A 26,665-nucleotide genomic window follows, 5' to 3' on the forward strand; every position below is an offset into this window, starting at 1 on the left:
TATTTTGTCTATAAATGGATATGAAAAGCTATTAAACATTCTAGCTTTAGCCTTACTAGTTGTATAGACTGAATGGCTGCTTAAATTACTCGTCTAGAAAAACAAATATATTAGTCTAAGATCAAAAATCACCACATACTAAGGACTAGATGGTTTTAAAATGGGGCGTAACGAAAACACAAGCTTGGTTCAGACATTCCTTTCCCATTGAAAGCAACATTGGTCCTTGTCTCTGCATGTGGCACACATCTGACCTAAAGACAATTCAAAATGACAAGCTGCTTTCTCTTGATCACCAGATGGATGGCGAGGTTTGAACTATGTCATAACCCAATGCATCAATCAATGGCAGATCAATCATAGCGAAAGGAAAAGAGTCACTTTTTTCGTGCTGCATACCCAGGCTGTTGCTTGACCATCAGTGTCAAAGGTAACATTTTATGCTGATCCTGAAATCAATATCTAGGTGATTATGATACCTTTGCCTCATACTCATTTAGATGAATAGTTTTTGTAGTGATGCTCATTGACTTGGTATTTCCATATGTGTTCACAAGACATAATGTGTGCAGCAGTGTGGGTGGTGCTGTGATGCGTCTTTCCTTTGAATTTGTTTGATGGATGATTTCTTTTTCCCTAGATTTTGAGATCCTTTTCATAGGTATATACAAGTATAAAAACTCTTACTGCATATTCTAAACTTTTTGGTTCTTTTTTATTTAAAACAAACCTCTATTGCTGCTGCTGGAGCTTTGAGTTGTCAGTGTACTCTCTGTGTATTTTGTCTAGTCAGGGCATCTGCTGAGAGGAGCATGGTTATCAGAATAAGTAGCGTCCTGTGGTGAGCCTCACCCTGGAGACTGATTATAGCAAATAACACATGCAAATGTTATAACCCCTTCCTTTATCTATGGCTGATAATGGCACATAGGAGAGTATTATACCAATTCACTGAATTGGATTCAATAGAACAAACACTGAGTCTTCTTTCTGGGTCCTGTATTGGTGATTACATTTAGTTTTATTGTTAAGTTATTTAAACCACTAATATTTAATTATTTGACATAAATTGCTAATGCGATATCAGGCTTTTTCTTTAGTGATAGCCGTTCCAAAGAAAAATCTGCACAACATTAAGCAAACTGAGCAGTTTTCATTACGTTGTTACAGAAAAGACAAAGTAAAATTGGCCAGCTCCTAACCCTATTAAATCCATCATTAGGAATATCATCTGATGAACGTAACTCACTTATGGCCTTTGTAAAACACAGTCCCATTTCTGCAGACCTAATCTAAAAGGATGTGCCAGCAAATGTATTTAAGTAATTAGACCTGATTAATTGAGCCAGAGTTGACGAGCAGTGTTAATTGACAGCCTAAATGAGTTGAGCTTAGAGACACTGATCGTCTGGTTGTCGAAAAACGTTACTGGTATTAATGGGTCGTGTTTCAGTTAATATTTTACGATTTGATTTGAAATGCCCGAGTTATTTAATTTCATACAGGATAGATTTCGGATTAAATGGCAGTGGTTTGTGTGAGCTAACACTGTCACACCCACTCTGTGCTCAAGTGTCGCTCTCATCCTCATTATTAAAGTACAATGGAAAACCTTTTGCTAAAGACCCCATGCAGACAGTGTGTGAGCTGCTTAATTCTCTCTGTTTTCTGACCTCTCTCTCTTTCTCTGAGGAGTGTTTAGCTCAACAAATCCCCATCTCTTGCACCCCTCTAATGATACTAATTGTCAGTGTAATTATATATTGATCTCTACTGTGTGTGGGTGGTGTTGCATACATCATTATCACGGACTATCAGAGAATGCGGGGCAGGGGTTATGCCTGCATTGCGCATGCTAATAGTCTCTGTGTTTGTTTGTTTCAAATTTCTTTTGAAATGTCCAAGCTTTATTGTTTGGTTCCCAGGAAGATAGGCTGAATTAATGCAGTCGGCACAGGTCTACTTAACTTTAGTATCATTATTTAGTGTACCTTTCTTGTAAGATGAATCCCCTCCCCATTATATAGGATTTATATGCACATGAAAGTTGATATAATGATTGTTTCACGTACTGGCTAATTTGTTGGATTTCAGTTGGAGATTTGCCACTTGAATTTCTTTTAATATCTTTTGCTGTCTGACACCTTTAAATCTGCCGAACCTCTCCTCCACCACTGGTCACTGAGCCTCTCCATCAGAACAGTCGGAGGTGAAGCACTTTGCTTAAAGGCACCTGTGGTGGTTGATGATGGAGGGAAGAAGTGTGCTACTCATTCACTTTCCCCACCCACATTTCCCAGCTGGTGTGGGGATTTGAACTGATGCTCCTTTGATCAGCAGCCCTCTAAGTGTCAGGCTGTTGGCTTTATTTTCACAATACTGTATGCTTCTTTGCATATACACACTCCATATAATATATATATATATATATATATATGTGTATATATATGTTCCTCCTCTGTCTCTCACATTCAGTTGGATTGCAGTCCTAACATGTGGTGACAGCTTTTGGAAGCCGCTCTCTGAATAGGTGCCAACTCTTTAAGGGTTCACTGTCTGCCTGGAGTACACTCAGCATAGAAATGAGTACCTCGCAACCTATGAATATGGAATAGGTACAGTCAAATCTTTTTGTAAATTATTGATCAGGTTGGATCCAGTAACATGTTCTAAAAAACAGCATCTCTGTATAACACAACTGAATAGTTTGCACGACCTCCCCTTTAAACCCGTTTATTCTTCAGCTTTAAGTCATCAGCCTGTAGAAACACTGTAGGTAGAATATAAAACACTTTTCCCTCGAGATGTTATTAATGCATCCTGCAAAACACCTTTGAGATACAGCCAATCAAAGCCACTGTTCCCATGGAGCTGGTAGCGTCAGAGCTGACGTTGGTGGTGAGCCTAATGGGAGTTTTACGTCTTTTTATCCTAAACATAGAGAGGATGATGTGAGGATTTGTGCTTGTTTTTCAGGCACCATATGTTTGTTGAATGTTATGTACAGTGTTCTCTTTACAGAGGCATATCATTGAGGTCAGGGTGTTTATTGCAATAGAGCACTGATGTGTTTTAAATTAAATTGATTAAATTCATTCACCAAATAATGGAAAAGTACAAAATTGATTAAATGTATAATGCCGTTTACGGTGATAGATATCACAAAAAACAAACAACATTCTTCCAATATAGCTGTATGGGAATCACCTATTCTAATCATAGAGTGGAGGTTGACTAAATCTCCTTTTTAAATGTAATTTTAGGCTTGTATTCACATTATTAGTAGTGTTATTTTGACCACATCCTTTTTTAACACCATTATGGGTATTATTAAAAAGCCAGCTGCATCAATGAAGAGATATTTATATAATTTAAAATATAAAGACACCTTCAGGTTTAACATTAGTGTATGAGAGCAGGACCTAAATAATTTTCTGACAGTGATGTTAACTAACTTTTTCCACCAAGACACACTTATGAATTTGATCTATGGATCCAATGAGATGCTAGTGTTCTCTTGTGCTTTATAAAGCAGCACATGTGAGGGCCTCAGTATGCTTTGAGCACACCCTCACAGAATACGCAGCACTTCATTTGTTTATTCTTGCTGAAGAAACTCTAGCAATGTCTCCATAAGTTCAACGCCCATGCTGCGATTTCTGGGTTATTTATGAGCTGCCCTCACCCAGAATCGCTCAATACGCTTTGAACCAGCCACATGCACACCGACGCATACTCTAATGTCAGGTAAAAGGCAACTGCATTCGTAAATATGCCTGGTACTGTGTCTTTATGTGCGTGTTTGTGTGTGTGTGACTGCTTACTGTTGAAAACCTTTATCGCCTGATATGAAAACAAGGTGGAAGGCTGTAGGGAAACAACTCCTGCAGTTTATTCCAGATAGTTTTTCATTTCTTGCTGTCCACTGCTCTTTTTCACACACACACACACACACACACACACACACACACACACACACACACACACACACACACACACACACACACACACACACACACACACACACACACACACACACACACACAGTAGGAAATACAGGTTTCTGACTTGATGAGACAGCTATGACTAGTAAGGAGAAAGGCTTCTTTTCCGCTTTCTCTCTGACACACACACACACACACACACACACACACACACACACACACACACACACACACACACACACACACACACACACACACACACACACACACACACACACACACACAGCACACAGATGAATCGCAGGCTTGTCTTGAAATCATGCCGTCAGCATTACTAACAGCCACTTCTCCCCCATTCCTCTTCTTCGTCCACTCCTTCCTAGCTGTTCAGTTTATAAACACATATTTTTTGGTGTATTTATTTTTTTAGCAAAAACATGTTTTTATAGATAAACATAGCGCCTGTTAATGCAACATACTGCCCAATGAATTCATGTTGCCAAATGGACGAGCGTGTTTGTGTTTGCCATACATGTTTTCTTTCCACTTTATTAGCCATAATTCACAGCAGTGTTTCCAAACAACACCATGCTCCTGTGCATAAGCCCATATTGTATTCTGCTGTTTCCATTGGATTTTCTGAATGGAGGTTACTATTGACAAATTCCACTTGAGGTCTGCGTTGTGTGTGCCCAGACATATTTTCTTGACGTGATACGTTCAAGAAATAGCAATCATAGGGGAATGATTATTCAACCATTTCCTTTAGCCCAGGCCAGCCAGCACACATCTGTAGTCAGTCAGTGTTATTGCGGGCCGAGTGTGTGTACGCGTGTGTTTGGTGCCACATGAATGCCTATATTTCATCGTTTGCAGTGTGAAGTGGCTGGAGCAGCTCCACCCAGGGGGAAACCACCACAGTTGTGGCTGTTATACGGCAACATGCGTGACCTCTGTTTCCAAAGACCCCTCTGGGTTTATATATTTATAATAAATATGTTTCTTTATAGCAATCTTCATATATTTTATCAGCAGTATCTAGGTTACACATTTCTCTGTGACCTTGAATATCAGCTGACAGCTCAAATGTACTGTATACACACACAAATAGTATAATGCTTCACTGTCTTCCTCTATATTAAGAAAAAACGCTTGAGGAGATTTGTGTGCTCCCAGTCTATGTACAAAGCATAGGTCAAACAATTGATCTAATAATGGATTGGTTGAACAACAAATTATTTATCGGCAAGTTTTTTTTTTAAAGCAAAAACAAATAAAATAATTTTCTTTCTGTTTTCTTTTCCTTTCTATGGAAAAACTCAACTTGAAAATGAATTGATAGATAATGTACATAATTATTATGGGTAACCTTCACATTACATGTAAATGTAATGTATCATATGTCTTTTTTTTTTATTGCCCACTTCTATTGGGAATAAGAGATTGAACATGATTAGAATAGTGGTAGAAAAAATATAAACATTATCTCCTTTTTCAATTTTGACACTCACTCATACTTTGGAGGGGATCTTTAGAAGAAAAGACAAAGCCCCAGTGAACCGCAAATTCATTCAGCACCACATGCAACCTGTGAAAATCAAAACAAGAAACCTCCTCTTCTGCATTTCTAAGACCGTGCTGCCAAAGTCAGTGGAAGGTTGTTGGCTTAACTCTTTCATCCCCGGCAGAGTTGTACGACTTTGAAAACACTGCAGAGCGTTAAACACAGTCTCTAGCCAATAACCCTGCTGAGACCACAGAGGGAAATATTCTTTCCATACTGAGAATCAGCTCCAATTCATGTGGGGATCTTTCAGTGTCTTAAATTGCGGAACCAACATAAGAATGTAACCTCCATTAAAATGCTTTCCAACCTCAAGGGACACGCCTTTTATTCCATGCTGATCTATGCTGTTTAAAGCTTCCAGACCTGCGGCAATGCTATACCACCTTTGACCTCCAGTGCCCCAGAGATAGCTCTACATGCTACTATGTGTGTGTAAGTGTGTGCATAGCGTGTGTTTTAACCTTTATGGACTCTTGGGGCTACTGTATACAGTATTTCTGACAGTGAATCTCTTCCATAGAAGATGGATTAACCCTTTTAACTCGTTTTCCTTGGGCTCTGACTGCATTGTATTGCTGTGTGTGTGCGTGTGTGTGTGTTCGGGCTGACTCTAGCCAGAATTGATGGATTTCTCTCTCATGACTATATGGTTTAAAAGTTGTAGCCCCTAGTTGTATGTCAAATGAAGACGATGGGAATTGTTTTGTTGCTTGTAGCTAAATTTGAGTGTGTACACACAGCAAATACACTGAATGCTTTGGTTGGATGTGTGTCGGTGTGTGTGTATGTGTACACAGGTTTACAAGTCTTCGCATGAGTGTCTTTGTCGATGTGTGTTGACTGTCGGTCCCCTTTGTTCTGAGGAAAGAAATTGCCCCCAGGCCATTAGTTCTTACAAAAGAAAGTTGTTTCAGGTAATAGCTGTGAGTGTTCCTGTCCTTCACTTTCTTTAACACACACACACATACAGAGGCTTCAATTGTAACGTCTTCCGTTTTTTCTTCTTCTCTTCTTTACCTTGTGACATCACTGTGCAAAGGAAGAAAAGAAAGCAAGCTCGTTTTTTACTCCATTTGATAACCATACCACCCTGCACACACACATTTACATGCTTAGGTGAAAATAAGGTCCAAACTAAGAGGGGTGTGAGGGACAGAAGAAAGAAAAAGGCAGTATGGGACTTGCAGAGAAAGGAGTGATGCAGGGCGAATAGGCGTGAAGAGATGGAAGGACAGAGGTAAAAAAGGACAGAGAAAGGATATTGATGTTTGCTCAGTTACTGTATCAGCTGGAAGGGGAAGGAAAAAAGAGTGAGAAAGTACAAAAAGGTACTAACGGGTTATTGACATGTGCAGAGCTGCAGGCAATTTAGGCAGATCAGGAAAAAGAGTGTGTGTGTGTGTGTGTGTGTGTGTGTGTGTGTGTGTGTGTGTGTGTTGGGAGAGTGTTATCTTTTCTCCTGTGTGGATCAATCAGATGATGTAGTGATAATACTGTGGATTACACCGCCATTTACACACTCCCTAAGTGTGTGTGTGTGTGTGTGTGTGTGTGTGTGTGCGTGTGTGTGCACACACTGTTGGCTCTGGTTGACACACACTGACGCCATTCAGTACCACACTTTAGCAGTCAGTCAGCAACCTCGAGTCTGACACACACTCATGCCTGCTGTCTCACACTCACCCAAATTTCACCTCTGTCAATAGCTGTATTGCCAGAGCAGCATCCAAAGAGAACTTTTCTTATTAACACACACAGGTTCTTATGATCAAACTTTTGGATAGTTGCTATATCCTTTTTATAATCCATCATTAATGTTGATCAATTCCGAGTCTTTACATTGCTAATTTCGTGAAAGATTAAATCCATGGAAGATTCTAAAATTTGAAAGGCTGAAAAAGTGAAGACTTGATTAATCACTTCCATTTTCTGTGACTTCACAATTGTGGTCAATTTCTGAACAAAAGCACAAATAAGTTTGTTTAACAAACCATTCATTGTCCATGGCACTTTAACCCTATTTCATAGGCAGCAAAATATGCAGTGTGTGTGTGGCGGCTGGTTAAGGCATCATGTGGGTCAGTGGATTGCCCTGGGCGACGGGCCCCTCGTGTCACGGGTATGCTCCAGATATTGTCACATGGTCACCAGCCCGGCCGCCATGTAACCACCGTGACTGAACTCTTTACAATATGTCAACAGTTTTCACGGTGGGATTTATTTAGGGAGATAAAGAGGTGTGTGTATGACTTTTTGGATAGGCTGCTCAACATGTAAAGTCATCGAGTGAACAAGTCAAAATTAGCTGCCACACTTTTCCAGACCTTTTTTATATTTCACTCCCTGCTTTCTTAGTTTGTGTTTACTGAGAACAGTTACCAAAAATGTGGCTTCAAATATAGAAAAGTCATTATTTGTGTGTTATCAATTATTTATTTGACAAACATTTTTTTTTGAATTTCAGAACATATTAATACACATTTTACCGGGAAAACCTAATTGACACACCCAACCGTGAAAGAAAGCATGTTCCACTCCCAGCATTTGTATTTTTTTTTCCTGATAATAGAACAAAATGACAGCTTAAGATTAATTTTGTTCTTGTGTCAGCCCTCTTGTCTGATAGTTGTCTTTTTTTTCCTTTCTCCAGCCACTGCAGATAGACGATAACTTCTGCGGTCAGGACTTCAACCAACCTCTGGGGGGAACCAGCACCATCGAGGGCATCCCCCTCTTCATCGACAAAGATGATGGCATGACCTCCGTCGCAGCTTACGACTACCGTGGGAACACCGTGGCATTTGTTGGAACGCGGAATGGAAAACTTAAGAAGGTAGGAATGATTTTCTTTTGCAATGTTGGCCTTTTTATTTATACATTTCACATTTTCCATTCAAATCAAATTACATTTGGGTTGTTTTTTGTTTGCTTTTGAGCACTGTAGTTGAAGAGAAATTGCCTACAAGTCAGGGGAAGGACAAACTTGCTTTTTTGGTGCTCGTAATTTTAAGGACATTCAGAAAAAGTGTTTCAGTTTTGATTTGAAAGCTTGGAGCTTAATCTTTGTGCTTTAACTCAAAGCACATTTTGCAGGCACTTTTTTACACCAAGATTAAATGCTGTCAACTCCAGTTTTCTCGGTCGTGGACACCTTCAACAGGAGATTCAAGTGTCTCTTTAAAACCTATTTGTTTAACAAGCAATTTAGAACGAGTTTGTGGCTACTCCTCTCATGTTACTCACGTCACACATAAAACGTTACTGCTGTATCTCAACGCCACGGACCTCCTCGCCTCTAATTTTAAGAGCTTGCCTTAATCAATCCAACAGCATTGGCTGGTGAATAGCTTTTCTGTTCTGGTCAGCAGTGTGGTGTGGAATAATTCAGGTTGGTAGAGGGATAAAGAAAGGTGGATGGATTCTTTAAATCTCTGTGTAATGTTGGAGTCCCACTTCGGATATCAGAACCAGAATACCTTTAATCTTCCCACAGAGGAGACATTTTCATTTTTACAGCAGAAAGAGCCAAAGACAGCTTAATATTATACCAAGATACTAAAGAAAGATATATAGAAAAATTGCAAAATACACAAAAATAAAAGTATAGCAGCCGGATATGTATTGCACAGTATTTAACACAACAGGGGGTGTTGTAGTCTGTAACACATTTCTTTGGAGGGCAAAGGACGAATGAGCAGGTTCTTAGATTATACCTTGATAACTGCATATTAATGTTACAAAGAGAGAATTGTTTGGGATGTACTCCTGGTTGACATGGCGACTGAATTTAAGTTGTACAGTCTCACATTATGTCATAATTACGATTTGATCTGTGTTACATATGCTAGTGTGCAGCCTTGGTGTTCGTTACTATGTGTCATCATGACGTTGTGTGTGTTTGTGTGTGTATCCAGTCTATTGGCGACTAGTTCTCAGAGTAAATGGTGGCTCATTAAAATTCACTCCGTTTCCCGCCGCACTGCTCAAGACCTGTCATCCATTCAATATTATGAATGTATAATCAGCCTGTGTGTTTGTGTGCTTTAAATGCGTGTTTCTGTATGCACGCAGTGTTTGTCACTCACAGTATGCATAATAATGTGTGTACGCTCGTGATGGCATGGATTTGTGTGTGTCTATGTGTGTTTATAAGGGAGTGAGAGACAACAAACAATACAGTGTTGACTAAGATTCAGGGCTGTGCATTTGTCAAAGTGACATCCATTTACTTAGCTTGGCAGTAGTCCCTTTATTTAGCTATCGTCACGTGCCTTTTTCTTCTGTGCTGTTGTGCACCTGGGAAAGCCATGATACAGAAGGCTATTTAGGTATGTTAGTCTTATGTGTGTGTGTTGTGCATGTGTGTCTGTAAAAGCAGAGCCAAAAAAGCCTGCAGTTCTTTTGGCTGCCTTCTGTTTCAGACAGAGAAACCCAAATCAACAAGAAATCTAGTCTTGGAAAATATTCAAACTAACATAGAAGGAACAATATCTAAAACCTGACATTCAAGAACACACACACACACACACACACACACACACACACACACACACACACACACACACACACACACACACACACACACACACACACACACACACACACACACACACACACACACACATATACACACACACACTTATTCACACAGAGACACAGCTCTGCCAGGAAAAATAAAATGACAGTAAGGGGGAAAGAGAAAAAAAGGCACAGAAATAAAGAAACGGATGATGAAAAAATGGAAAAAGAGCAACTGAATAAGCAGCGCGTGATAACAGATTCTTCCTCACTGATCCATCCGGCAGCCGTTAACTCTCCTTGTTTTTGTGGGTTAGTTATTCCAAAAGTGGTGTTTTTTTAATATGTGCTAGACTTTCTGTCTTATCTGTGTAATATATTTGAGTCATAAGCTTTCTGCATGAGTGTGATTTTAGCTTTTGACAGCTTGTGGGAGTGCATGCAGACCTTGATGCCTGATGAAGTGTTTTCCTGTTCTTACAGTTTCCTCTGGAGAGCACTAGCATTGACTGCTGTTTATATAGCCTCGCCTGTGGGTGCAAGAGGGAGAGGGGGTTAGAAACAGGGAGAATATTGGTCGGATTGATGACTGTACTAAAAGGAGGGCTTTTTCGCTGTCTTGCATTGAGAGTGGAAGGATACACAGAATTAGAAAAATCTAATTCACCCATTTAGTGGAAGTTAAATCATCACGGCTGTATGGATACAAATAAACCACCAGTGTGTGCCGAATGGAACTTTTCTTCATCAATGTCCTAAAAGATGTTTCTATTTTAAGTAACGTTAGCTTACCTGATGCATCTCTTCATCCAACATTGAAGTGCTTTGATATCTTGTGTTAACACTCAGTCTATTTTTAACCAGCTCTGATGCTCAAGGTTGTCCAGAGCAACAAGACGGTGGCACAAACAACACGTTTAATGCACTAATGAAGTCCCTCTGTGCTTTGTTGGCCACACACACACACACACACACACACACACACACACACACACACACACACACACACACACACACACACACACACACACACACACACACACACACACACACACACACACACACACACACACACACACACACACACACACACACACACACACGGGAAGCTTTTACTAATGAGTCCTGTTTTCATGGGGCAAAGATGGGAGAGATACAAGGAGAGGAAGGGAGATATAAAGATGGAGCAGATAGGGAGAAGAGCAAGAGAAGGGAAGGAAGTGATGAAGAGAGGTGACGTCCACCGGTGTGATTAACTAATTCCTGCGGTCATCTGGATACCGCTGTGGTCAAGGACACAGCGGTGTGCTGTCCATCCACTGTACTTAATATTTAAGATCAAAAGGCTCCATTCCATTTGAGTGTTTTATTCTCTCCGTCTACTTGACTCAACCTGTCGTTTGTATCTTTTTTCCAGCATGCCTACTTTACATACTGTGTCTTATATCCTGTTCTTCCCATCTAAAGTATACCTAACTAAATCCGCCTCTGTCCGCACTGTAAAGCAGTCAGCAGATGGACATTTAAGTGACACTCTGGTGAATCTCTGGGCCACTTCTGCACTTTAAGGCACTGTTGAGCATTGACAATGAAAGGGCATTGGACCCACACACACTTGCACACACAATCTCAATAGGTGGTCTGAAGACACCACACAAAAGAGAGGACCCTAGTCGATAATCCAATACCTATTGTAAGTGCTTGTTCTCGAAACTGCACACATTTACACACAAACACATGTAAGGACTTCTCAGCTGTGCCATCCATCGGGGGTCGATTTGAGCCATCTGCTGTGTGTATGTGGCCTGTGTGCCAGGTGGTAGGAGCCCCCAATGCCCGCTGTGAGCCCATTGTGGCCTTGCCAGGCTCAGGTGGGAAGTTGCCGCCATTCATCTGATCGGGGCATCAATGAAGCAAACTCAAGGCTTCTATCAACAGCACGAACAGTCTGTTCCAACATCAGATCTTTAGTGTAACAAAAACAAAATATAAAAACCATTGTTTTATTGTAATCAATTGCAAATAAGTTATCGATGCAGAATATAAGCTCCTAAGCCTGTTTGCTGCTGAGGGCAGCTAAGCGCCTGTTGTTTAGTGTAAATGTCTTTGGACCAAAAGATAACGTTATTGACCTCTGCACCAGGTAAAGTGTTTCCATAAACTGATTAGCATTGGGTCTGTTAAGGTGTCCTTGAGCAAGAACGTGAACCTCTATCAGCTCAGTCATCTTATAAGGTGAGTGGATGACAGCATTAACTAATCAGCCGAAGATTTAATGTTCATTCACTCTAAATTCTGATTTTTGGTTAACACAAACAAAAATGTAATAAAGCACTCAAGAGTAAATGTATTTACCAATTTAATCTTAGTATTGATAACATTTTGTGTGAATATTGTGAACATAGTGGACATAGTGTTGTCTGTTACCATTTTTAGGGTCCTTTGTTCAAGTTTTTGGTGTCATCTTTTGCATCCGCTGTGCTTTTAGTGATTCCACACTGGACACGTGGCATGCAAGGGGTTAATAACAAGTGACAGTTTGTCGTTGGTGTGTGTATATGGCTGTGTGGAGTCACTGATGTATTCCACTGGGACCACCGGTGTCACCATCAAGAGACCATGTCACGGCCTAATTGACTGATGATTGTTATTCTACTGGTGCATAATGCTGCCCTGTCAAACTCCCCTGAGTCTATGTGTGTGGACACGTGTTTGTGGTTTGCATTTAAATGTCTGTGTCCACCTCACAGCTCTTACAGACAGGACCTCCACCCAAAAAGGAATAAACAAACACTGAGAAAAAACACAGCAACAATATTTGAGTAGTAAATGTCACGAATGAGGGATGAGGGACAAAATGTTTCTCTCACTCTCAGTATGTGTGTTTTCTTTCAGCTTGATACGATTTTAAACTTTAAAATCCTAATTACAAAATCTATCTGAGTGACTTTGCTCCTGTGTGTGTGGAGTTTGTGTCATCATTTGGCTCAGCCAGCCGCGCCACGAGTTGTATGGCCCGGGCAGCGGCACAAAGGCTGGCTTTGTGCTGGCGTTTGGTAGTCCTCGGTCATTAGTTCACACAACTGCATGTGGTCACACAAATGCACAACGGATGAGGAAGAAGGGGGAAATGAGATGTGGAAAATGATGAAAGGGATCAGATACGGTAGAGGGAATAGAAGTAAAGACCGGGGCGCTTAGAACAAAACTAATAATTTACACTTTGCATTTAACACTGTGTTTTTCCACTTAATTTAGCTCTTTCCCAGAGCGCGGTAACTCATCCAATCTTATCAGGACGTTCACAAATTAACGGTAAAATGTGTCATCTTCCGCGGCGGTTTCTTCTCTCTCGTGACAGAACAGCTTTTAAATGGCATTTTTTCGATTACATATAGCCCCTGTTAAGCCATAATGTGAGTGTGAGAAGCCAAGCATATACAGTATATCTTTCTCTTCCTAACACAAGTACCCTCTCTTAGCATGCAACCTAGCATGAAATCAACTTAATCAAAGAAACTTGCCGGCCAGCTAGCTCCCGTATATAGAGGTTAGTGTTGCATGGTTTCTGGCCTTTTCTGTAAGGGAGGCAGCTACCTCAGTGGGTAGATGTGTGCTGGATACTCTTCGTTAGGTTTTGAGAATGAGGGTGTCTCTATGTTTGGGTCCTGCTTAACCATGTGGACATCCATTATCTCCCATCAAGCCCCAGTCTTTCTCGCATCTGTTTGCATGTGCTTTTGTGCAGCTAAACTCAACCTAATGAAGCATCTCCCTGTGGACTCTCCCACATTTATACACAGAGGCAAACTCAAACCTTGTGTTTTGTCATTGCAGAATCTCACACAGTGAATATAAGATGCAGGTGTGATTTAGGGCATTGAATGTTGCCACTATTCGGCTTTCAAAAATGCCAGAGAAAAGCAGCCATATAGATTGTTGGATACGATAAGTTTAAAGAATATATAAAAGGCATTCATAACTCTCATTGTAACTTAAATTGCCACAGTAAAACTACAGTTATGAATTAATAAAAAGGAATAATCCAATTTCTTCTTCACGTCGCCTCTATGCTCCTTCTCTCTCTCTCTCTCTCTCTCTCTCTCTCTCTCTCTCTCTCTCTCTCTCATTTTGTCCGTTTCATCTGCTGCTCACATATTCTCTTTCCGCTCTGCCTGTCTGTCTCCGTCTGTGATCAAAGATTCCCTTCCCTGATAATAGCTGAGCGTTGTATGCGCTCGTGGAGATGAGATGTAGTGATCCCTATTTTTCTCTAATCATTTTCTCTCATTAAAGAGGGGGGCAGAGCACACACATGCACACACTTAGAACAGACATTGAAATGCACATGCGTGTTAGAAGTTTGCTTGTAAAAGTAACAACCTTGCATTTACACATACTTTCACACGTCAGAAAATGGGTCGTATCACTTTGGTTGTTAAGGTAGACAGTAATGAGGGGTCTTCTTAAAAGATTTAATGCCCCCCGATCTCCTACCCACAAATCCCCCCACGCATTCTCATTAAACCAGTGTCTCTGAATCCACACCTTTATCCTGCAAGAGCCTCATGTACCCTAATGATCCATATGTCCTACCCTACTATCGAGCACTGGCAACATTAAGGCACAATATGAATTACTGTAATTTGATTGTACTCTAATGCAAATCTTAACAAGTGCATCTTCTTAAATGTCAACTATTACCGAGTCATTTCACGAATGCAGTGCAAAATGTTAAATGCTTATCACTTTTAAAGCGCTGGGTACGTTACATTGCACTCCTGTGTAAGCTAATGCCATTGATGAGAACAGTTCAGCCCTTGATAATCTCAGCACTAATGCACTTCAGGCCGTTCCAACAGCGTGTGACTGCACTGCACGGCACTCATTCACTACCTCAGAGTTCCCATACTAATTTTCTACTACCTGGGGTTAATGAGGCAAAGTGAGTAGGAGAGGAAAGAAAGCTGCGAGGAAAAAGGAGACACAAGGAAAAAGTAAGAGCGAGGGAGATGAATAATAAATGCACCATGTTGGAATCCATTTTTAAGGGAAGATTAGAAGAGTCTGGATGCAGGCTGGGATGCTCACATGATCCAAGTGAGGACAGCCTTTTTTCTAGGTCATCTCCATTAGACATCTCGGGATAGAACATCAAAGAATCCCTGCTTTTTCATATCATATACGTGTGCAAAGTCATATTCTTATTCTTTTTTTAAAACATTTTTGTATAATGCCATGTTGAGAAATATGAAGTATGGTTAAGTATATTTTTAATCAGCCAAGCCCACGTTTCTTTGTTTAAATCACCCTGTCAAGTGTATTGTATCGACTTTTAATAATTATTAAGCAAATTTTCATTTGTGTCGATATGCTGTATGATTTAGCTGTAGAGAGAATGTATGGATCGAGGATTCAGAGTCAAGGAAAAGCTTTATACCTGCCAATTGATTTTTTTCCAAAACCACACCTGGTGGATGGTGCAATGCCAAGGCTCCATGGGCATGCACACTTCTGGCTAAACACGCACACACACATAGACACACATATGTTGACACCAGAAGGGATGTCATATCTCAAGCTAACAAGCCAAAATGAGCGCATTCATGCAGGTACATACACACTTGGACACACGCTGGGGCACGTTGGACGGCGGCACAGTGTCCAGAGGGTTAGGCATCAGTGTCACAGCGGGCATAGATTACCTTTGGCCCGCAGTGGCTGTATCTTACAAACAGGCACACACACGCTTACATACAACGTCTAGCACACTCTTTTCCTTGCAATTAAGCCCAGCAGCTCACAGTAAATGCCTTGGCTTCGAAAGGGCTGTCTTTAAATGGCTATACAGCTTCTCCACAAGCTATTACAAACCGCACATGGAAGCTTCCTATCCCTTTTAGCAATAAAGTAGCAGGAATGAAGAACAGAGAGTTACTCTTGCATAGAAGTAGGACAAATAGTTGAACAAGACAGATCACTGCGATCCTTCCCTTAAATCACTGTAAACAACAGGATGTGAGGAGCTTCTTCATCTTCGTTACACCAAACGCTGAGTGTAAATGTGTGTAAATATGTGACTTACTATCAAATTAACTAATCTACTGTGAAGAATGCAGACAGCACGAGATCCTCATACACACTCTCCTATGGGAAGCGACTGCAGCGAGCTTATCAGATTACCCATTGCCAAGCTAATAGATTCCTAATAGATTGTTTTTGATTAGTTCCTCTGGTTTTGAGACGTTAAGATGGTTAATGTTTGAGCGTACAGAAACAAATAGACATTTGTGTTCACCCGCATTTGCATACAGTGTTATTTGTTAACATAAAATGTGATGACTTGAATGTCATTTTTTTTAGTTTGGTACGAGGGTGTGGCTATCGTATGCTCTGAAAGCATTTCAGCGCTGCAGTCTTTGAGCTGGGCATTTTTCATTCTGTCTCTCTCTCTCTCACTCACTCACTCACACACACACACACACAAACACCCTTGAGATACACACATGCAAACAAGTTGAAATGCAACAGCGCCCTGTGCTCATCCTTCTCCCCACAGCATGGTGGCGTCTCCCGCCGTCTAACTAATTACCCTCCCCCGCCCTACTCCCCCAGAGGGAGAAGCTTCAGCCTGAAGCCTACACTGTTAGCTAGCTTGGTAACTTGCCCCAAGCCTGTCTGCCTTTAGCCTGCTTGCCTTCTGACCATTGCTAGCCATATTGCACTGACCCTGTGGCTAATCCTGTTAGCATAAGAGTTGGTGATAGCCAAGCGGAAAGCCAATCCCCCATGCTGGTCTAATACACTCTGGCTAATCTTTTACCGTAACGGTTGACTAAAGTGAACTCACTTAATTTTCCTTTGGCTGGTTTGTTATTAGTTCTTTGTGTGCAAGGCAGCAGGTTCACTCTAATTATTGAGTTGGGATTTCATTTAGTGCTAATTAAGAGGAGGAAGTTGCTCCAGCAGTGGCTTAAGTTCTTGTTTTTAGCGTTAGCTGAGCTAGCAAAGCACCAGCTAATGGCTCCATTATTGGTGCAGCTGACCTTGTGGCTTTACCATTTCCATCTGCTAAGCCCTTAAAAATGAAGAATTAGGCATTTAAGAGGAGGCTCACTGGGCACAGAGTGTTATTCACTTTCCTCGCAGAGGGTTATTTCTTTTTCAACACCCCCCTCTTTTCTATTTCCCTGCATTCCTCCCCTTCCTCCATCTCCTCCATCAAGAGTCTCCTAACTCTTAGAGACAGAGCAAGCTCATCATCTCCTCTTCACGGTAAAATATTTATCCGTCCTTTCCTATGGTTCAAATGTTTCAAACTGATGGAGTCTTTAATTAGTCATGTAGGCATCTTTCTCTCTTCTCCGTGTCTGTCTCTTGTTCCCCCTTCAGTTCTCGTCTCTTTCACCCAGCCCCTCTGTTTTTCTCTCTTTTCATTTACTCGCACCATTGCTACTCTTTTTCTGCTCCTCTCTTTTCTCCACGGAATTAGTCATTAGCTGACTGACTGAGCTGATTGCATATATTCCCAAGGCTAGCATTTGTTTGTGCATCTTCCTTCCTTCTTTCCCTCCCTCTTCCAGTCCTCTCTTTCACTCCCTCCTGTGCTCCCATCACACTATGTTCCAACTCATTCTATTTTCTCCTCCCATCTTATTCTCACTTCACCTACCTACTTTACACCCCCCTCCCCCATACTTTCTGTACACCATCTTTTACGCAAAATTTCTTGGTCACAAATACTGTTTTGGGTTGCTGAATTTCCACACAAGCTTCACAAAATCTCCATAATGTCTCATCTATACCTTCTCTATAACCTTAATTGCACAGTGCCATTCTAAATGGGGTAACACCAATTAAGCCCTCACTATTATATTTAATTGGTCATTTAGCTTGGCTACTGTTTGAATGCAGTGTCTCCCTGGATATGGTTCAGTTGGCCTCTGACAGCACATGTGGCCATTTTGGAGACGGTTTCCTCCTCCCTGTGGGTTTTACAATGGTCTGGCCAGCTACTGACACTGCCAACAGTCAAGATGGAGTGGTCGTTTGTGCGCGTGTGTGTGTGGTGTGTCCGTTGGAGGATGAGTAACAAATGACAGGGGGAAAGATATTCTCCTCTGTCTACCCTTCCCTCTCTGCCACCTCACCCTCCAACCATCCTCACAGCACTTCTCCACTTCTCCGTCCATGTGTTGCTGTTGGATTAAGCTAATTAAAGCACAGCAAACAGGGTCCCCAGAGAGAGGCTGCACACACACACACACACACACACACACACACACACACACACACACACACACACACACACACACACACACACACACACACACACACACACACACACACACACACACACACACACACAAATAGAGACACACATGTACACGGACACTCATTAACGGATCTAAGTACACAGGCATACACCATAGGAAAAACAGGCAGGAAACAAGAGAACAAGTACACATACATACACAGACATGCACCCCCCTCTGCATCAACTACTGCAGCAGATAGTGTTTGCATGTGCAGTAACCAAATACAACTAATGTATATTGCAGGAGTGGTCATCATATGGCCTGTCAAAGCATCATTTCAATACTTTATGGACCACATTGTTGCAGAATTAACAAGCTAAAGATACTCTTCATTGGATTTCAATAGATTTCTTTGGAGATTTAGTTATTTGTCATTGAGAACTGAGCTTAAGTCCATGCAACCATACTCCACTGTTTGATTCTAACCCTTTGCTCCAAGCTGCAGCCTAAGGACTGCCAGCTATGTGTTATCATCCATAAGAGCCTTGTAGTGTCTATTTGTGGGTCACTGGCAGGGAACTATTGGCCCAGAAATAACACCACTGCACTTTCACTCCAACCTGTGTGTGTGTGTGTGTGTGTGTATATATATTGAATATGGTTGGTAGTTGTTGAAATGTGGCAGTTAGGGGGTTTTAAGACACGATTTTCATTCAGTGTCGGAGCCATCATGCCTTTTATGCGTATGACTCACTATTTATTCAATATCGAACAAGCCTTCATTTATACTGTGTGAGAAAAAACACTCAAAACTGGGAGTAAAACAACATGTCCCACAGACCCAAAAAGAAATCACAACAGATGAAAGCCCCTTCATCCTGTCACACAGCAAGACAGGAAGAGAGGGGACGCTATGTCACTTGCTAGGAATCTCTTCCGGATGTTTCTGCTTTCAGGATATTGGCTGTGTCTCAGGAAAACGGCCTGCTTCGAGGCAAACCTATTGGATTACTGATAACCTTGGAATGGATAGGGCCAGCAGAGGGTGTGTATAAGAGAGGGAGGGGGAGATAGTGACGAGTGCATGGGCTTCTCCCTGAATTTGTCTGTTTTCCTTCACCTACTGCTTTCTGTTCTTTCTCTCACTCAATTGCCCCTCCAGGTAAATCAGTGACAGGTCTGATGTTAAATATAAGTATACCTTTGGCTTTCATTGTTCCCTCTAAATTGTATTTGTCCCCCCGTGCCTTGGTGAGGGTATGGCTTTTGACTCCACCGGTGGCCCGGAGAGGGACCCGTTTTATTATTGTGCAGAAGATATCAGAAGGTTTTGAGCACACAACAATAAACACAATCACACACAAGCACACACCCAATAATAAAGCTCCAATAACATAGGGGTCTTTACTCCAAGTTGTCTCCAAATCCCCCAGTGGCGGGCCTACTCCTCGGTTGCCATGGCAACAGTAGTCAGGGCAGCTATGGCTGGCGATAGTGAGGAAGAGGAAGGCAGAGAGGGAGAAGAGAGGAAGAGAGAGCGAGAGAGGGAGCATTGATGTTCGTGGTGCAGGCAGGGGATTTGAACACAGTCACAACATTGAAACTGGGTTGCTGCAACGTTGCTGAACATTAGAGCTGCATGCAGCAGCAGCAGCAGCAGCGCTGGGAATGCAGTTTCAACTGGGGTTGGAAATAAGTGGGATTGTAGGTCATGTTTACCCCTATGTGTATGTGTGTGTGTGTGTGTGTGTGTGTGTGTGTGTGTGTGTGTGTGTGTGTGTGTGTGTGTGTGTGTGTTTGTGTGTGTGTGTGTGTGCACATGTGCACATGTGTGTGTTTGGAGCAAGAGAAAGAGATGTAAGGGAGAGGGATGAAACTGCAGAGACAGCACACTCCCTCATTAACTCCCTCGGCATGTTCATTCTGTCTTCATGTTTGTGTGCTTGCAGATGAGCTCTGTGTTCGTGAGGACATGCTCAACCATGCACAACACAGTAACCGCATACAGCATCCAGTCTACACTCTCTGTTGCTTTGATGTTACATCTGCTTACAACCACACTATAAAACTCTGCCGTATAAAAAATCATTATACATAATGTAAATGTTCCTAATTCGAGTCAAAACGTAGGTAAAAAATAAAAATAAAAATAGTCATGTACTGTGACAAGAATAGTGTAATCTAAAGAAGTGTCCCCAAACCTCATGGCTTCCTTTACTATCAATCAAAAGCTGTCTACATATTTCTTGACTCTACAGCAATATGGCAGTGGGTCATTGCTATTCAGTTGACAAACCATTACCATTGCCAGAAAAATGTGAAAAGAATTACAGTAATGATGTTGCAGGAGGAATATTTTCTCCCCTCTCCTCTTCACAGATACAGTACAGAATAGCGCAGCAGACACCGGATGCACGACAAGCAGGCAGTTAGTGTCAGGACTCCGATGGAAAATCCATAGTTTCATTACAAGCCCAATGGTATGAATGTGGCCGGGAGGCGACCAAAGCTCTATCATGGGCCCTACGGGAGCCAAAATGGCTGCATTTAGTGACGCAGTGGAGTGAAGAGGAGGCAGGAGGGTCAAGGCTGCCGCTGGGAATGAAGTGTGTGAGAGAGACAGAGAGCAGCAGCCAGATAAAATTCATGTGCAGCTGCTATTGTACCCTACTCACCTTCTTTCTGAGACTTCAGCCACACTGTCTCTGTGTGAGTGTATCAACGACCTCGCAATAGGATTTGACATCAGTGCTGTGGGTCATAACATAATGCCATTTATTCTTTGACACACTTTCCTTGTGAGGATGTGTAGCATTCACAGTGCTTCCTATGCTAGGCGGCCTTGCAGATTTCTGTTTGCTATAGTCCTTACAAATACCTTTTAACCAAATTAAAGTGTAGGCAGCTTTTTGTGAACTGAACCCAGTCCCCTTCGTTATGATATATAGAATGTTACTGAAGGATGTTGTTTTAATTGCAATGCTTGCTCTACAGACATTGTTAATATAAATCAACTCTGTACAGGCCTGTACATTTGCTTCCCATTGGCTTGATTTGACTGCTAAAGTGACATAATGTTCTGTTTCTGGCAGTTCAATTGAAAGTAACTATTTCTTGCACGCATATCTTTCATTTCTCTAACCCTAAATATCAAAGAGCACATTTGAGGTGCAAAACCACTTTGGGTTATTGGAAAAGGCAGACGTGAGTTCATCTGGAGGAAGGTAGCTCTCAGGAGCTCCTTGCTATTGTTTGTCCCTCTAGGTGATTAGAGTAAAGAGGCAGGCTTTAAGGGAAATTAGCTTTCGATTGGACTTTCTGATAAAGTGGTAGGATTGTAATTGTTAGTGACCTCCAGGACCAGGAAGTAAATATCAGGTGAGACATAATGCCCAGAGTAAAGTGGATTGATTTGAAAATGTTGTTTATTTGCTGAAAGTTTGTGCCCACACCATGCTTAAACTCTAGTGAAAAATCTATTCTGCCTTTACAGTGAAGCCAAGCAAGCAACTTAATGGTGTATTACAAACATTATGTAATCATATTTCTGGTTTTATCCAACACTAAATCAATAAATCACAATTTCTTCATTTTATATATTTGATAGTCTAAATAGATAGTATGTCCTCCATGTTTGTGCAGATTTTATCACATGGCACCTGAACCACTTGGGCACTCTCATCATCCATTCCCCTACTGATCTAACCACACCCCTCTGATGAATTGGCAGCTGTATTTTTGTCACACTTGCACTTGTACATGTACCTAACTAGATGATATAATGTCAAACCTAAAATAAACCCCAGCTTGATTCCTCTGAGGATGAGGCAAGTGGGGGTTCAGAGAGGAGGATAAGGAGATGAGAGGAGACACACACACACACACAGAGACACGCACACACGCACGCACGCACACACACACACACACACACACACACACACACACACACACACACACACACACACACACACACACACACACACACACACACACACACACACTCACTCACACTTAATCAGAGTGATTGCTCGCAGCTCTGACTCCTCTCATTGCATCATCCCTCTAATGCATTGGTCCTGCATCACTCTATCCCCCGGTGTGTGTGAGTGTTTGTGTGTGGGGCAGTTTAGAAATCCAGGGTCCTCAGTAGAGTAGTAAAAGCCACAAGGGGCATGTCCTGATGTTATGAAACCTTGGGTGTTCACCAAAATGTGTGTTTGCGTGCCATGCTTCTTTTTAAAGCCTTTTGATTCACGTCCAGTTGAGTCTGTTAAGTCAGTCGGTGTTAATATGGGTATAGCATTTATCATAGAGGGACTCAATTCAGAACACATTCATTTAGAGCCAATTCAATTAACAGTCAAACCTGACGTTCACCGTTCAGTGAAACAGTTTGGGAATAAACAAATGGAGAATTTAATGAATTGATGCAAATAAGCGTTTTTTGTTATCATGCATCAAAACACGCATACAGTATTACTCAGTGCTGAGTTAGCTGACGTACATGTTACGACATTTGTTGGAGGTGCGTATATATATATATATTTATATTTATGCACACACACACACGCACACGCACACACACACTGTGACTTGTTCTTCATATCGTCTCCTCAGAGAGCGCAATGGAGCCAGGAGCAATGCAAATTGGGTAAAATGTTCTGGAAAGTAGCTTTTCCCACTGGGACTTCTCAGCCCCAGCTCTGAGTTAGCTGTGTTTTGTGTTTGTGTGTGTGTGTGTGTGTGTGTGTGTGTGTGTGTGTCTGTGTCTGTGTCTGTGTGCGTGCGCCAAAGTTATTGCTCTTACATTTGTGGGTGCGTGAACACCAATCGTTCTGCATTTCAGTGTGTATTCCTGTAAGTGTGTTCATCACTAGTCCTCCCAGATGTGGTACAAACCATCCTCCATGGGATTTTTGGATGGATAGCGAGGGAGAAGAAAGCATGTGCATAAACCAAGGCGATGGTGGAAATTGAGGGCACTTCTCTGTAAGACCTCATCAATTAGCTGCTGGAAGACTCGGCCTGCTGTTAATTTGGCTATAGCTATGCAGATTGAAAGACTGCTTGAGGAGAAGGAGAAAAAGGGAGAAAATATTTCAGAGAAGAAGTGTTTCAGCCATTGGGGAAATATTGGAGGGTTTATTCGTCTGATATTTTCACAGCTCTTTAGAGACACTTCAACTTATTACCTTTTAAGCAAGGCCTAGGTCTTTGTTCCTTAACCTTGCTTTACGAAGTTTAAGAGATAATTTTTTGATACTGCTGGTGACACACTTTTGTTTTTTTGGGTTTAATGATTGAAAGCTAGACATTGGTGGTTAAAACTGAACGACCTATGCTAATAACCCAAACCCAAATCAACTGAAATTAATTGGAACATAAATAAAAGAATATTCCAGCCGCTCTTGATATAAGGTTTCCTAGCTTCGTGTAACACTTAATGTTGGAGACAGTTTGAATGGCAGTTAAATAAAAAACTCTTTCATCTGCTGCCAAGTTCCTTTATCATTGAAGGACTGCATCCAATGCCCTCCTGTGAGCGTGAATCAAGTTTACCTCTAGATGAACTCGGATTCTTGGTTTGTTTATCTGGCATTAGCCGGATCTCCCACCATGTCCGATGCGGGGGTTGTATTGTGCTGGTGTGAATTTATTGCCCTCTCTGCATGTTTGAGTGAGTGTGTATTTCTGTGTGTGGTGTGTGCCCAGTTAGGGCGGACAGTGAAGTATCGCCCTTCCTCAAATGGGCCGTGGAAAACCTACAGGTTGGACCATCTGCCCCTTGCTTGTATGTGTTTGTATGCAGGCATGTGTGTCTTGTGACTTTTTCCGAATGGAAAGGGTATTGTCTATTCAAAGTTTGTGACCTGGCCAAAAGCAATTTACCCAAGTAGACACACACACAAACATTAGATTTATGCAACGGCTGACTCAACAGACTTGGCATCAGAAAACTTGGAGGATGCAAGAGGGAAGGACAATGGCACTGTGATACTTGGTTTTACTGGAAATGACGCAAACAGGAGGAGGAAAGCAAGGGAAGGAGTGAAACTGGGAAGAAAAGGCCTGAAAATGGGAGGCCAGAACTGTTACATGTTTAATGCAGTAGGGAGGAAATGACGGAGATAGGAAACTAAACAAGGTTCAACATGTATTTGTGGAACAATACAAACACAATTTGTCTCAAGCTACAATCACATAATGGATTTAAGTGAATTGCCTTTTTAAAACATGCAATATCATATTAGCGTCAGCAAAATTGCATTTTAAGGATGTGGGATGCATTTTCGCCGGGCACTTATCTCAACAGCCTGGCAAACGCAGGACCATTAGACATATTTACATCAAATCCCTCCCTCCTCTCTACACATCCCCTGTGTTGTCTCCCAGGAGAAAAACGGCAACGTGTGTGTTTTTAAACGTTAAGAGCGAGCCACGCCATCTGTAGCACACTCATTTCTGGAAATAAGAGTATAAGTCTAATTGAGCTTTTTAATTGTCCTCTAAATCCTGCTGAGTGCCCATGCTGCTGCTTAATTGTGTGTATGTTTGTGTTTTGTGTGTGCGTGCATGCGTGTGCCTGTCTTTTGGGACGTTTCTGTTTGCGAGTGTAGAGAGAGAGAGAGTGAGCGAGCATGCAGGCTCCTTCTGTGTATAATGAGCTAATGGCAATGTGTGGTTTCCTTTGAGGAATCTATTAGCATGCATTGTGTGTTTGTAGCTCCGTAAAGTGTGTGTGTTTGTATGATTCAGGAAGCAGGAGTCATGAGACACTGTAATAGCCATCCGTGATGCTTTTGGCGTGTCATTTTGGTTCTTTCTTAGGCACTTTGGAGCTATGTTTCCATGTGTACACAACTGATTGTTTCTCATTGTGACAGTGTAATTTACTTTGATCTAAACGTAACCTAATCACACTAATTACACATTGCATGGAATCAACATAGGCTGTGTGACAGTCCTTATTTAATGTCTCCATGGCTTCCAGTCGAGTGAGAACAGCTGTAAAAAAGTGATCAATGTGTGTTATGTGTGAGTGTTACTGGCCTTATTTCTTTGATTGCAATTTGGTGTAATTGTCAGTGTGTATGATTTTGTGCTACATGTGTGAGAGAAAGTAATCCAGGACAAAGGACTCTCCCCAGTGTTCTATATTGACCACTTCCGCTGCTCGTATATGCTTCCTGTTTCTGTCGGTTTCTGTCTGTGGGGCAGTGGGGGGGAGACCAGAGGAAATGAAAGGGCAAGATAAAGCTGGTGTGTGTGTGTGTGTGTGTGTGTGTGTGTGTGTGTGTGTGTGGGTGTGTGGTGTGTGTGTGTGGGTGAATGGAACAGAAAGAGGGTGACTGCATGAGGCACAATAAAGAGCACTTCTATAAAAAGCAATCTTGTGACAGTCCAGTGCGCTCAGCTGACTGTCTGGAAACTTTGCTGGGTTATTTTTTTCTCCTCTTGCTTTTTTTGGTCCAGGGGAAGCCTTCTCATTAGTTTGGCATTTTCTGTTTGTATGTCCAAGAGGGTACACACATTAACTCAAACACAATTTTTTTTCACACGCTTCAACCTCTTTTTTCGTTTTGTTTAACTCACTAGAGTTGATTTTAACTTTATTTTAAACACAGTGCCCTGCAGGACGAGACTGAGAGAGAGGGTTGGAAAGCAGAGTAAAGAGGAAGAGGATGAGATTTAATGCCCAGTGACAGTGTCGGAGCCTGCATGCATAAACAAACATAGACACCCGAGGCATTTCCTTAAATACTCATGGTGGCGCACAGTATCCTGATGCCTATGCCCTTTTAATATCAAGCGATGCTGCTGCACTGCCATCAGTCTATGTGTGTATATTTTATTTTGACTTAACTTACTGGTGAAGTGAGAATTGAGCCTCAAATAGGGACAGATGTATGTGTCATTTCACTTCCTCCGTCCTTCCTTTCTGTTGCTGGCTAGACTCAAATCTTGACCTTACCCTCTTCCTGATAATAAATGGCTAATGGTCACTGTCTTCGTCTCCCTTTCTTGTCTTCTGTTGTTTTCTTTCATCATTTCTTTTGCCTATTTCCTTCCCCGCTGAATCTCTTTCCCCTTCCCTCTCCTTCATGTCCTCTCTTGCTGACATAGAGGAATGAGATTTGACCCAGCTGGCCACCACTTCAGACAAACTATGCTCTCTCCTTCCCTCTGTGTTTGCTTTTGTCTCTTTTTGACTCAAAAAGATAAACCACCACACACAACACACACACACGCACACGCACACGCACACGCACACGCACACGCACACACACACATTATCTGTTAGTAATTGTCATCCAGCAGCCTCTGATTTTAAAAATGTCTCACGCTCATCACTCAGCTAGCTTTGTTCTCCACCATTC

The 26,665-nt window shown here is 41.7% G+C and overlaps 1 protein-coding gene across 2 annotated transcripts in view; it reads left to right on the forward strand.

The window, feature by feature from the left end:
• The window catches only part of plxna1b (plexin A1b), a 174,517-nt gene that overhangs the window by 39,701 nt on the left and 108,151 nt on the right, over nt 1-26,665 (forward strand). For both annotated transcript variants that reach the window (XM_063910537.1, XM_063910538.1), the window contains exon 3: nt 8,162-8,344. In XM_063910537.1, coding sequence (XP_063766607.1) covers nt 8,162-8,344 — 183 coding nt within the window. The remainder of the gene's footprint in view (nt 1-8,161; nt 8,345-26,665) is intronic.

The sequence above is a fragment of the Eleginops maclovinus genome, chromosome 20, assembly GCF_036324505.1.
Source record: "Eleginops maclovinus isolate JMC-PN-2008 ecotype Puerto Natales chromosome 20, JC_Emac_rtc_rv5, whole genome shotgun sequence".
Lineage (NCBI taxonomy): Eukaryota > Metazoa > Chordata > Actinopteri > Perciformes > Eleginopidae > Eleginops > Eleginops maclovinus.